General features: G+C 35.4%; 1 protein-coding gene across 1 annotated transcript in view; it reads right to left on the bottom strand.

Annotated features, from left to right (window-relative positions):
- Window positions 1-14350, bottom strand: part of LOC125111908 (cadherin-10) — a 110282-nt gene that overhangs the window by 44237 nt on the left and 51695 nt on the right. The window contains exons 2-4 of the mRNA XM_047754062.1: window positions 7686-7980; window positions 5791-5910; window positions 5198-5365 (exon numbers count right to left, since the gene is read on the bottom strand). Coding sequence (XP_047610018.1) covers window positions 5198-5365; window positions 5791-5910; window positions 7686-7980 — 583 coding nt within the window. The remainder of the gene's footprint in view (window positions 1-5197; window positions 5366-5790; window positions 5911-7685; window positions 7981-14350) is intronic.

The raw sequence follows: 14350 nt of genomic DNA, 5'->3' as shown, positions 1-14350 counted from the left end.
CCCACTCTCTCCAAGTGATTGACATGTTTATCATTCACAGATACACCATGTTGGGAAATGTTGAATTTGAATCAATCTGCATGAAAGTTTGTTTTGACCTTACTTTTATAATATTGAATAATAATAATAATAGAGCAATAATTGCACAAATCAATATTATTGATCATAAATATACTAGTGCTAGTGACTCAGGTGTTTAATATTCCTTAAATTATTTACTCTTATACCATTTTATGGTATATGCACTGCTCTCCAGTTACTGAATGTCACTGAAATGGCACCTTTCTATTGAGAGGTCAATTTAATTGACCAAGATGAAAAAGCTACTACATGAAGAAGATAGCACTGGGACTTGTGCAGATGACTCCACAGTCTGCTCCTGAGCTGTCCCTTATGGCAGCCACTAGCCAAGCCACCACTCCTCATGCAGCTAATGACTAGAATGGTGTTAGTCTGACCTGGGCCTTTATAGAATGGCAAAATACTCAATGAAAAAGGATATTTCAAAGAATTATGGGAAAAAAGAATGTAAACCATCTGAATACGTTTCATATCAATGATATGTGTAAATGATAATATTAGGTTAAAATATTTGTTTAAAATAAATGTCTCTTGCTTGTTTTAATTTTTTAATATGGCTAATAGAAAATTTTAAATTAGAAATTCCCATTGTGACTCAGCTGATTAAGAACCCAACATAGTGTCTTTGAGATTGCGGCTTCGATCCCTGGACTTGCTCAGTGGGTTAAGGATCTGGTGTTGCCATAAGCTGCCGTGTAGGCCACTGCTGCAACTCTGATTTGACCCCTAGCCCAGGATCTTCCACATGCCACATGCCACATGCCTCAGGTGTGTCAGTAAAAAGAAAAAAAGAAGAAAATTAAACCTTACATTTGTGGCACACATTTTTGGTTTGCATTGTATTTCTATTTGGAAGCATTGCTTCATTCTCTATCATTTCCACTCTGAATCTCCTTTACTTCTTCTGTATATTGGGTATAATAATAATAACAATATGTCTATACAGGTTAGTTGTGTGTTGCGAGACATGTTTTTATAATATTTTCTTAGCCTCTTTGTGAAAACTCCATCTTGTCCTTCCTTACTTTGTCCCGTCTTCCTGCTTGAGAAACAGTCACAGTGATGGTAAATGACTTAAGCTTAAGAACAAAGACCTAAAGGCATGGATTATTTGCGGGGTCAGCTGAATGAGGACATAATACAATGGTCTAGGCACTCCGGACCTGGGCAGATTGGCATGCCATTTGCACAAGCATGATATGTCCTCTAAAGAATAAGAGAAAGAGGAACCTCATGACCAAGTGGTTTATGGTCATTAGCAGAATATGCATTAGCAAAGAGAACCAAGGTGCAAACCTAGGCACACAGGGTTGCTGCAAATAGGCAGGCCTTTTGTGGAAGCACAGTGAGGATTCTCTGAAATGCTATGCATAGGTAGCTAACTCAAATGCTAATGATTCTTAAATGCCTAAAGTTTAGAATAAAAGTTTAACCATCTACCAGCTAAGTGACTTTTAAAATAATAAAAGAACTTATAAAATAATAAAAAAAATACCTATATCCTGCACCTACAACCCCCTTTTCGCTTGACCTAATCCTCAAGAGCACAATAAAAGCAGCGTGGTTTCTTGTGGCAGGGCTCTTGGTCCCTGAGACCTTGAGTCTCCCGGTTCCCACCTTTACTTAAGATAAATGTCTCTGTGTCTTGTTTTACGTTAACTTTTTTTCCTTAAGTTCCATAGCACCCGTTCTTCAGCCCCATCCTACTGAGCTGTCTCAGCAGTTGTGAGTTTCAATGAAACTTTATGTGAAAATCTTCATAAACTGTGGAACCCTCTCCAAACTTTGGCTATTTAATGAAATGATATGAGAAATTAAAAACTAGTTTTCTGCATGTTAGACAACCTAGACTATCAAGTAACATTCTAATTGCCATGACTGAGTGTTCCCAATAGTAAGATATGGTTGCAAATATTCACAGCAAAAAAGATAATTGAGAAAATCAAAGTCCGTAAATTACGTTTCCATCTATAATTAAAAAATAATGAGACAAGGTACAAGATGCTCTAAAACTTCTTGTAATAGACCGTGTTGTACATTTGGAGTTGGACTTGTATTTCAAACCACTTCTGCCATTAACTGCAGTTCAACTTCCTATAACCTTTGTTTTCTCATTTGTAAAATGGAGATCGTAATTCTGACCTCAGTGAGTTGTTGTGATAAAATAAAGTAGGTCAATAAATAATTTGATAGAGGGTACAGTAAAAACACCATTCAGAAAACATGTTATGCTGTTGCTGTTTCTTTTCCTTGTTATTATTAATGTATTTTTATTATTATTACTATTATCATTTTATGTCAGGACTTATGTAATGTGCCTACCAGATACCAACCACGAATCTCAACATAGCAAAAGAAAAAGAAGAAATTAGTGAATGATAAAGGTGGTATAGAAGAAGAAAAATGATAAAATTATCATCATCAGATTTTTTATTTTTCAAATGTATATTTTCTCCATTTAATTAGAATCTATTTACTTATCAAATGCTTAATTTTTAAATGGACTGTATTTTGGATACATGTGTATATATGTTCCTGAGAATTAAACGTAATAATCCTTCTAATGGTCCTTTATTACTCATAAAATATTTTATTCCTAAATATTTTTGCTCACTATGGATTATGCAACTAGTTATGGTTTGTTCTTCAGGATTTGCATGTTCATTCTTCTGGTAACTGGCTCATGCTAAGATGTGGCCAGAATTACATATAAAACATAATTTTTTTTTATCTTTTTTTTGTTTTTGTTTTTGTCTTTTTGCCATTTCTTGGGCCACTCCCGCGGCATATGGAGGTTCCCAGGCCAGGGGTCTAATTGGAACTGTAGCTGCCAGCCTACGCCAGAGCCACAGCAACGCAGGATCCGAGCCGCGTCTGCAACCTACATCACAGCTCACAGCAACGCCAGATCTTTAACCCACTGAGCAAGGGCAGGGACTGAACCCGCAACCTCATGGTTCCTAGTCGGATTCGTTAACCACTGCGCCATGACAGGAACTCCTAAAATATAAAATTTAAATTTTAGTGTAGGTAAGCATGTCTTTAGACCTATTTTAAAAGAACTATAAAGATTTATTATGGGTTTGTTTTTCCTTGCCAGTGCCAAAGTTAACCTGAAGCTGAAACCTGATTATTTGAAAATAGCATAAGCAAACACCCTTCTCTTTGTGTGTTGGGCTGAATATCACAATAACAATCATGAGGGGTGTGTAACAATGTATCTAACAAAATATCATCAAAATTACATAAGAATAGTACAAACATATGATTAGTCTGCTCAAGAATATTCTATTGAATTTTATAATCATTCCACACATGTGATTTTACTTTTTCTTTTATGACTGCACCCTGACATATGGAAATCCCCAGGCTAGGGGTCGAATTGGAGCTGCAACTGCCAGCTGATACTATGCCAGATCCGAGGCACTTCTGTAACCTACACTGAAGCTCATGGCAATGCCTGGAATCTTGACCCTCTGAGCAAGGCCAGAGATTGAACCCACATCCTCATGAATGCTAGTCAGAATTTTAACTCCCTGAGCCACAGTGGGATTTCCCCCCACACACATGATATTAAACAATTCAATGAAAATTATGCACTATCAATAAACAAAGTTAGATAAACATTGTACAGGAAAAGAGGTGAAATGCTTTTAAAGAGTCAGAATAACACAGTGAATTCTTAGATCATAATTCCTTCTCTGTAATGGTCTTTGGTATAAAGATATAATATATGAAAACTACTGCCATTCCATCTTGAAATAAAGGCTCTTTTAGATTATCAGGAAATTGGCTGAGTTTTAGCTGTGTCCATTTAGACTTAACATCCTCTCTAGCTGCATATATACCAAATTTGCATAAGAAAGGAGAATAAATAAATGAAATTATATAGAAGCTAATGGTTCTTAACCTATTCTTGGCCTATTTTGAGAATTTGAAAAGTTCATTCTAAAACACAAAATAAATCCATAAATAAATCATAAATACAAAATGTTTTAGTATGTTGCCATTACAAACACAGGTATTATATACAAGTCTGTCACAGTGATATGAAAAGGACATTGGATTAATTTGTAAGGTTCTTTCTGGCTAAGTCCTTATAATACAAGTTAGACATTTTATTCAAAAAGTTTACCTTCAAGTTAGAATCCTCCTTATTAAATTCTAAGTAGAAATAAACATATTTGTTGTAGTAGTCTAACAGTATTTTTAAAAATAAAATATTTACTTTGCTAAATGGAAAAAACAGTTCTTAGATGACAATCATGGATATAGAATATATATCTATAAAGAGAGAGAGAGAAAAAGAGGAGGGGTTGTGATCACAGATGCCTCTGTCTCTGAATGAACTATGTTGAAAATATTTGTATTTTATCATTTAATAACAATGAATTCATTGGCATATATATCTTTTCGCTTAATTTTTGTAGCACTTTTTTTGTCTTTTTTTTTTCCAGCCACACCCATGGCATATGAAAGTTTCTGGGTCAGGGATCAAATATGAACAGGAGCTGTGACTTATGCCACATCTGTACCAATGCCGGATTCTTAATCCACTGCACCAGGCTTGGGATCAAACTGGCACCTCTACAGAGACAAGCTGGATCATTAACCCACTGCACCACAGTGCTAACTCCACTGTTTTAAATTAAATGTTAATGCTTATATGAGAAATCTTAAAAAAAAGAATACAAATTAACTTATTTGCAGAACAAAAACAGATTTGCAGACTTTGAAAAACTTATGGTTATCAAAAGGCATGGATCGGGGGAGGAGAGGAATGGATTAGGGTGTTGAGATAAGCATATACACACTGAGGTATGTGGAATGACTGACCAAAAGGTACCTATTGTATAGCACAGAGAACTCTACCCAATACTCTATGATAATCTATGTGGGAAACAAATCTGAGAGAATGGATTATGTACATGCATAACTGAATCACTTTGCTGTACAGCAGAAATCATCACAACCTTGTAAATCACCTATACGGCAAAAACTTTTAAAATTGAAACAAACAAAACTCATAAATGATTCACAATTGTTTTTTCTCCTCTTTTCTTTTTTATCTCTAAAGCTTTTTTGCCTTGCAGAAAGACCATAAAAGGCAGCTTACTTTGGGGGAAGCGCGGAGGATTGTCATTGACGTCTGTCAGCGTGATGTTGACCGTGGTGGTCCCTGATAAGCCTCCCATCTGGCCACCCATGTCTTTGGCCTGGATTACCACTTGATATTGCTCCCTGTTTTCTCTGTTCATGTTTGGTAAAGCAGTCCTGATGATACCTTAAAGAAAATATAAAAATGTTCATTATGCTCATTAAGATCTCAATTACTAATTGAATAAAGCCACCAACTGTATATCTAAAGTGGTGATTTTTGAAAGACAAAATGCTTTGCTATTAATTTTTATTGTCCAGACACTATAAAATTGATTGAGTGTAAATATTTTACAATTTGTGTTATTTTTCTACTTCTTAAAGAATATCATGTGTGCTGCCTAGTGACCTATATCGAGATGCAAAAGCATAAAAGCAAGTCTATTGCCATTAGCCTCCTTAATCATTCAATTTTGAGTTCTAAAGTCTTAAACTGTGGCATTATCACTCTTCTGTGTTAAAGTTAGGGTTCTGTTCTTACTTTCCCACTTTTTAACTTATAAAGATCACAACGATTATCAAATTAGCAAACACTGATTCATGATTCCTGACCTGTTTCAGGCTCCACAGAGAAATATGGCTGCCCTTGAAGTATGCTGTAAATGACTCTGGCGCTGTTCCCATAGGAAGGGTCATCTGCGTCTGTAGCTGTGACTTGCACCACAGAAGTACCTGAAGTATCCAAATTCAGCTTAGTTCTGCACAGTACCGGAAGGAGGAGCAAAAGCACTGGTTTTCATGGAAGACTTAAATGATTTTTGGCTTAATAACGACCTCTTAAAGAAACATTTATATATGGTTTAGATGAAAAGAATAAATATAGTGTTACTTCAGGTAAACTTTGATTCAACAACATATTTTATTTAACCAACAGGTATATTTTTAGGCATGTGATATATAATGCTACATTGTATTACATTATAATAAAGGCAGGCACTTTACAAGTGCTCAGATTTGATATTTAAATTCATTTTCACATAGGAGATTTGTTTTGTGTAAAGGGCATATCTAATCACAAAGGAGTAAGTATGCTCTTCTTTCCCCCTCTCCACTAATTAACTATAAAATAATTAACATCTGTTATAGAATACAATTTTATGAATAGATTAAATTCTAAATTTAGAAACAATCCAAGTTGTTCCCAAGTTCCATGAACTATTAAAAGCTATTTAATAAAGTTCAAAAATATATAAAGAGCTTTATGTTGTTGATTGCCAAAAGTCCTTGGGATTTAGTGAAGTAAATATTAAATAATAATCCCAGAACAATGCTTTTGAGAAATGCATTTGGAAATTTGCCCTTATAACTGTTACAAGGAAAAAATGTATCAGAATTGTTTCACAGTGTCTATTTCTCCCACATTTGGGAAAGGAATATATTCTATTAAATCCAAATACATATCTCTGAAAGTGTTATCAATGTTTTGATGTTTAATTTTCCGTGGCTCTCCATTTAATAACAAAAAAATGAAATCAGTCTTAACTTTCTTTGCCTACAAATAAAACTTCCACTTATTTACATTGAAAAGGGAATTCTATTTTCTTGAATGTAATACTTCCAGTTTTTTCATGCCTTTTGCCTTACAGCTTCTGCAGCCTAACTTTTAACTCTGTATCAGTTTGTGATTTGCTGCTGATTTTCAATTGGTTTATCTGAATAAGAGATTTTGATCAGTAGAGTGTTATATATAATGTTTATAAAGAAAGGATGTTTTAGAATGTTTAATATAAAGTAATTAGATAATCTAATTAATTCCATTGTTCATATTATCTAGATTATCCAGAGAAATTCTTTAGGCAAATTATGACTACAGAATTTATATAAAAATTGTGTACTTCAGGAGTTCCCATCGTGGCACAGCAGAAACGAATCCAACTAGGAACCATGAGGTTGTGGGTTTAATCCCTGGCCTTGCTCAATGGGTTAAGGATCTGGCTTTGCTGTGAGCTGTGGTGTAGGTTGCAGACATGGCTTGGATCCTGCGTTGCTGTGGCAGCAACAGCTCCGATTAGACCCCTAGCCTGGGAATCTCCATATGCTGCAAGTGCAGACCTAAAAAGGAGAAAAGACAAAAAAAAAAAAAAGCGACCTACATTGCATTTATAGTGTTCTAAGTATACTTATATTTAGAGTCAGAATTTTATACATCTGTTCTCCAAACCCATGTGACAAAATTTATATTTTCATAATTTTTACTGATGTTCAATGGTATTTCCTTAGATTTTTGAGGGAAGCATCACTTACTGTATTGTAGGAATTTATGAACCCATGGGAAGTGAAAAATGCATTAATCTTTTTTTTTTCTGGCTCATTTTGTAATTCAGAAAAATACGTACTCTTAGCACAGAATCAAAATGCTCTCAATTAATCGTAAAATTTTAAGAATGTCTTGGTAATTGTTTTTTATACTTTTTGAATACTGTCATAAACATTATAAATGAACTTACCTACAACGGACATTTCAGGAACACTAGCTGTATAAATTTCCTCTGGGAATGTTGGTTCATTGTCATTGATATCATGGATTTTGATCACAAACTCAGACTCTGGTTCTACTGGCCTCAAAGTTCTTCTGTTAATAGCTTGTGCACGTAGAGTATAAAAGGCCTTTTCTTCCCTATCAATTCTTCTTGTGGCATGAATGTCACCTGTTTTTTCATCAATAATAAAAAGAGTACCAGCTCCATCTCCAGATAAAATATATTTGAGGGATCCATCTCCTTTATCTTGGTCTGAATGAAGCTAGGGGAAATAAAAAAGAGCATATCCATGATAATGTCTAAAGGTATATAATGCAGAAAGAATTCAAAGAAGATTTCTCAAGTCCCATCACTGAATAATGCGGTCAGTTATCTTAGTTCTTGAAATGAGAGCTGAATAAGTATGATCACACTCATCTATATATTTTAAACAATAGGACTAACCTTTTACATAGCAGTGTGATTTTTATTCTAAATGGAAAAAAAGTAATAAGAATAAACCAAACCCAGCTCCTTGCTTTGCTCTGCTTGGTAAATAACCAATTCTGTAGGCAAATAACTTCTGACAAAGACAAAAGTCATCAGTCTTGATATTTTGGAATAAACATTGCTTCTTTGATTTCATATTATGCAGGAAATTCATCTCATAAACTTATTAGTAATTGTGTTTCTGTTGAGGAATTAGTGGTATCTTAAGAACCGTAAGGCAGGCAAAGTTGCATCACACATAGCTAGAAACTTTACCCATTGATCTTTGATTCATACCAAAGACAAAAACTGACCCAGAAATATTTGTGGTTTCAGAGCAAGAGTCAAACAGATGTCCATATAACACCCATCTGTGTATTTTTTTCGGTCCTTTTTTTTTTCTGTCTTTTCTAGGGCCACACCCACGGCACATGGAGATTCCCAGGTCTAATCGGAGCTATAGCTGCCAGCCTACACCACAGCCACGGCAATGCCAGATCTGAGCCGCGTCTGCGACCTATACCACAGCTCATGGCAACTCCAGATCCTTAACCCACTGAGTGAGGCCAGAGATCAAACCCACAACCTCATGGTTCCTAGTCGGATTCATTAACCACTAAGCCACAACGGGAACTCCCCATCTATGTATTTTAAAGTTACAAATCGAATTAATAAACTACAAAATAAAATATACTTGATCTAGCCTCCTACTTGTCAAAGCTGTCTCCTTAACAGCAGCAAACAAGTCCTGTGCAGAAACAAGGCAACACAGGGCAAGGCAGTTTCTTGCCTCCTCACTTAGGCCCACGACACTCATCTTCAGGTCAAATCATCATGTGAAAGAGCTTTGATGCATTCATGCAGCTCTCTCAGCCTAGCACACATTCAATCACAGTGCTAATGTTTGTCCAGGAGCTCTTGTGTCTTGGGCAAATTCCATCCACAATTGTCCCATGGTAGGCACGGGGAATCATTTCCAGGACTCCTGTGGATACCAAAATCTGAGGATGCTTGAGTCCCTTGTATAAAATGCTGTAGAGTAGTTGGCCTCAGTATCCATGGGTCCAGCATCTATGGATTCAACTAATAGTGGACAGTGCACTATGTTTACTATCTGCGGCTGGTTGAATCCATAGACACTGAGCCCACGGAAGGCTAACTATATATCATTTTAAAATAAATGCCCACTAAGCCAGCCCTCAGAATTAGGGGTGTATATAACAAAAGGTATATCTGGTCTTTGGGAGACTGATCTGCAGAAGAGATGCTCCAGGATCTAGAGACAAGGTCACGGATGTCTGGGCAGGGAATAATGGGACCTGGGTACTTTGAGGATGGTCTGGAAATAGATGCATTGATTCCAGATGTGAATATTCCCTTCCTGTCATGGAATGCTTTCCCTGAAGGGAGAGGCTTAGCTGTGGGAGGAACAGAGCATGGCTTCTAAAACACAAGGATTGTAAGTTTTTCCATTATTGTATCTCCCAATAAATCAACATTTTTTTTAATGCTAAGATGACAGTTTGATTACTTGCAGAGATTATGGGCTTTAAATTTAAAAAATTTTTAAATTTATTTTTTATCTAAGAAATAGAAAAACAAGGTGTAAATATTCTATATTTTGATGAAGCACATAACTTAGACATTATCATGAATGTGCTGTCTTTTTTTACAAAATTACAATATAGTTGGTATACAATATTGTGTTAGTTTCAAGTGTACAGCAAAGTGATTCAGTTTTATATATTTTATATATATATGCACACACATATACATATAAACTTTTTATTATTTTCCATTATAGATTATTATAAGATATTGAATATAGTTCCCTGCTTATACAGTAAATTCTTACTATTCATCTATCTTACATATGGTAGTATGTATCTGTTAATCCTGTACTCCTGTTATTCTTCAGTAACTAAATTTTGTTTTTTATGTCTATGAGTCTGTTTAGTAAATAAGTTCATTTGTAACATATTGCCTTTTTAATATTCTTATAAAAAATGTAGTCATAAATCAGAATAGGCACACTGACCTGTAACCTACTAGGGAAATAGCAACTGGAGACAATATCCTTCAATTATGCAAAAAAAAATGCAGTTAGATATTTATCTAAATAGGTTTGGTTTTTGCTCTGTAGTTTACTTAACAAAAATTTTCATCTATTAGTAGAAGTGTTACATTGATTACATTCCTTTTAAAATGGAATTATTTTCTTTGTTTGAAAGTTTCTTTTTTTTCCCCCATGTCTGCAGCATGGGGAAATTTCCAGGCCAGGGATTGAGCCCACATCACAGCTATAACCAGAGCCACAGCAATGACAATGCCAGATCTTTAACCTACTGAGCCATGAGGGAACTGCAGAAGTTTCTTTTTCTTTGTGGGAGTTTATGTCAATGAACTTGGCTGCAAAAACATTTTTATGTGGATATCAAAACAATTTAAATATTTTAAAATACACACCCACATGCACACACCCCTAATATATTGTATTACTGGTTACTGCTGGGTGTAAAAAGCAATCTATTTTTTGCTTTTGGTTTATAGTAATGAGCATTTAGCCATTAAATTTTGATCAAACTCCATTTTCCTAATTTCTAGATAAATAACTCATTATAACAGATGCCACCGAAAAGAAAAAAAAAACACCCAAATGGATATGTACTGTGGTGAAAAAGATAAAGAAGTAAGGTAGGTAACAAAGAAATTTTTTACTACATTTTTAGCTACTCATAAAACAAAGTAAGAATGAAAATAAGAAATACCTGCTTTTAACTAAAATGCTCTCGTAATTAACATATGACTGTGTTATCCAGGGAACCACTCTCAAAAGGTTATAAGACTGCAGCTTTTTAGTCATTGAAAATACACATAGTTGCTCAGAAACTTTCCAGTTATATGAATGTGCAACACAGTGGCAAATTTACAAATGACAGATATAAGTATTGCATATTTCTTGTTCTGTCTGGGAATCAAAATATTTTAAGAAAAGATTATTGATATTATCAATTATCTGATCAGATAACTTTGTTATTTGTACTAGACAGTTATGATGTTTACTGTCTATTCCTTCTACAGTTTTTAATTGAGAAATAGTTATTTACTCTCATAAGAATCAGGTAGTTCTAAAAGTAAATCAGCAATTCCATTCTAGTGCTATGGAAGATTCAAACACATAGTGTAATGGAAATTCACAAGATGGCCTTTAACTAGCCTGCGGGAATATGTTAGGATTTCCTTAAGCATCTATCACCTAAACTAACTGATAAAGAATGAGTAGAGGTTTAAATAGGGAAATTTTTTGCATTTTACAAATTTTATATTTCATAAAGAGCACTGGATAAATACAGAACACAGATTCAGAGCAGAGGAGGACAGAAGGCAAATGGAGAATTATTAAAACCAGTTCTTCTGATCAGTACCGACATGCAAAAAAGTTGCTAGTGTGGTGAGATTTTAACTTTTGTAAAGCTCAGTTTTAGAATATGAATCACAGCAGGATTTTTTTTTTTTTTCGTCTTTTTGCCTTTTCTAGGGCCGCTCCCGCGGCACGTGGAGGTTCACAGGCTAGGGGTCTAATCGGAGCTGTAGCCACCAGCTCACGCCAGAGCCACAGCAACGAAGGATCCTAGCCGAGTCTGCAACCTACACCACAGCTCAAGGCAACGCCGGGTCCCTAACCCATTGAGCAAGGCCAGGGATTGAACCCGCAACCTCATGGTTCCTAGTCGGATTCGTTAACCACTGCGCCAGGACGGGAACTCCAAGGATTTTTACCTTCACTTATACTACAGAGAGTGAAAATTAAATCTCGTAATGGGACCACATACTGCAGAAATTTCCATGGATTACAAAATCGAACATGATAGTAGGGAATCAAAGAGATGAGGTTTGGACTGTGGTTTCGTGACTCAGAAATGAAAGGATTTCTACCTTCTCATAATCTCTGAATTTATAAGTACTGTTTTAAAGAAACTGGACGTAATGCTTTTTTTTTTTTTTTTTTTTCTTTTTCTTTTGAATCATTAGAGATTGTATGAATGAAAAGAAAAGGCACTTTCTGGGAGCTCCTGTCCTGGCTTAGCAGGTTATGAGCCTGACTAGTATTCCTGAAGATGCAGATCTACCCTTGGCTCAGTGAGTTAAGGATCCAGCTGAGTTGGGTTAAGGATCCCGGGCCCCTCTCAGTGGGTTAAGGATCTGGCGTTGCAGTGAGTTGTGGTAGCTGTGGCTCGGATCCTGCGCTGCTGCGGCTGTGGTGTAGGCTGGCAGCTCTAGCTCTGATACGACCCTTACCCTGGGAACTTCCATACACTGTGGGTGCAGCCCTAAAAAGACAAAGAAGGGAGTTCCCCTCGTGGCGCAGTGGTTAACGAGTCCGACTAGGAACCATGAGGTCCCTGCCCTTGCTCAGTGGGTTAACGATCCGGCGTTGCCGTGAGCTGTGGTGTAGGTTGCAGGTGCAGCTCGGATCCTTCGTTGCTGTGGCTCTGGCGTAGGCCAGTGGCTACAGCTCCGATTCAACCCCTAGCCTAGGAACCTCCATATGCCGCGAGAGAGGCCCAAGAAAAATGGCAAAAAGACAAAAAAAAAAAAAAAAGACAAAGAAAAAAAAAGGAAAAGTACTTTCTTTTCTTACAGAGGGAAATGCTAGAATAAAAAGACAGAAATGAGCATGTTGGGGGGCTTAGCATCACCTGTTTACCAAATTATTAGTTAAATAAACACATCTGAGAACTGGACAAGTAATGGGACTACAGCAGATATGTACTATAAGGCAGAGAGAGAGATTTTCAGCTCTCCCAAGAGTTGGAAGCTATTTTCTCCTCTAGAGGAACCTGCTGGGAGACAAGAGTTAACATTTATGATGATGCCGACTTCCTAAAAATTACAGAAAGAAGCCAGTGGACAGAGCTCTTTAAAGATAGTCCTCTGCCTAAACTTCCCCTCTACTTTTAAGTTTTTGCTTCATTATTTTATTTATTTATTCCTTTGCATACTCTTCCCTTCTTACCCTGTTACTATCTCTCTCCCTCATTCCTTGCGTGTGTGATAGAATTTTATTTTATATTCCAACACATTTATTAAGTAACAAAGAGACAAGGGTAAGTTGTTCCAACTATAGCTTTCTTCTTAATCTTCCCTTTTTTTATTTGGACATTAGGTATCAATACTTGGATTTATTAAACAGTCAACTGAACAAAATCAGTTGTTTGTGTTACTCAGAAGTGGGATTATGGATTAAGTGCCAAAAAACTTATAGCATCTACTTCAAAATAAATTTTATATTGATTTGACCTTGTGCTATTTTATTATGTGCAATATTAAGGTTTCTTTAAACATAGAAAAAATGTCAGATTATTGTGGCTTTAGTTCCTCAGTAACACCTGTTCTCCGGTGTGAAACATTTGTGCCACAAATCTTTAAGAAGAATTTTATGTTAATACTGACCTTTTCTTTCCTTGAGGAAAGCCTATTAAAAATTCACAACCTGCTGTGTTCCTTGTAAATTCACAAGCAGATAAAGGACATGGCAAGATACATGACAATTAATGAAAATAGAGCAACTGGTACTGTGCTGCACATTTAAGTCATTTTCCTATTATTTAACTTTTTAGATTTAGATATGGTTAATTGCAAATCATTTGCTTTTATTGATTAGTTTAATAATTAAAACTAAATAATACATTGAATTAATAAATATTTTAACAAACTATTTAACGAAAGCCTGGTGATTTTAAATGCAGCAAGTTTCTGATAATTTTATAACATTACATGTAAAGCATTCATTTTAAGATATTTATTTAAAATTAAGCTTGTAAGCTAAAAGGGTCTTGTGGCTATCTAGTGTAAGACCACCTTTACTTTTGAGAGGAAGAAATAGATTGAATTGATTTTTATCACATGGAGGTTACATTAAGATTACACTTCAGGATAAATGCTTTGTTGGTGGAAGTTTTACTTCTTAATATCTGTTCATTTTTGTTTTTCAGTTCCTCGCATTAAACTTGGAAATATTATAAAAGCAACCAAAGTATTAATCTATAGAGTACAGGGAATTTAAGTAATTTGTTAACCTAAAGTGTAACTGATAAAAGATTTTGTCTTATATTTTCACTTTTGGATAGAATAAAAATGAACAGATTTAAAAAGTAAAAAAC

Source organism: Phacochoerus africanus, chromosome 1 (assembly GCF_016906955.1).
Source record: "Phacochoerus africanus isolate WHEZ1 chromosome 1, ROS_Pafr_v1, whole genome shotgun sequence".
NCBI classification, from domain to species: Eukaryota; Metazoa; Chordata; class Mammalia; order Artiodactyla; family Suidae; genus Phacochoerus; species Phacochoerus africanus.
Note: the sequence above shows the minus strand (reverse complement) of the source record. Positions and strands in the feature narration are given on the sequence as shown.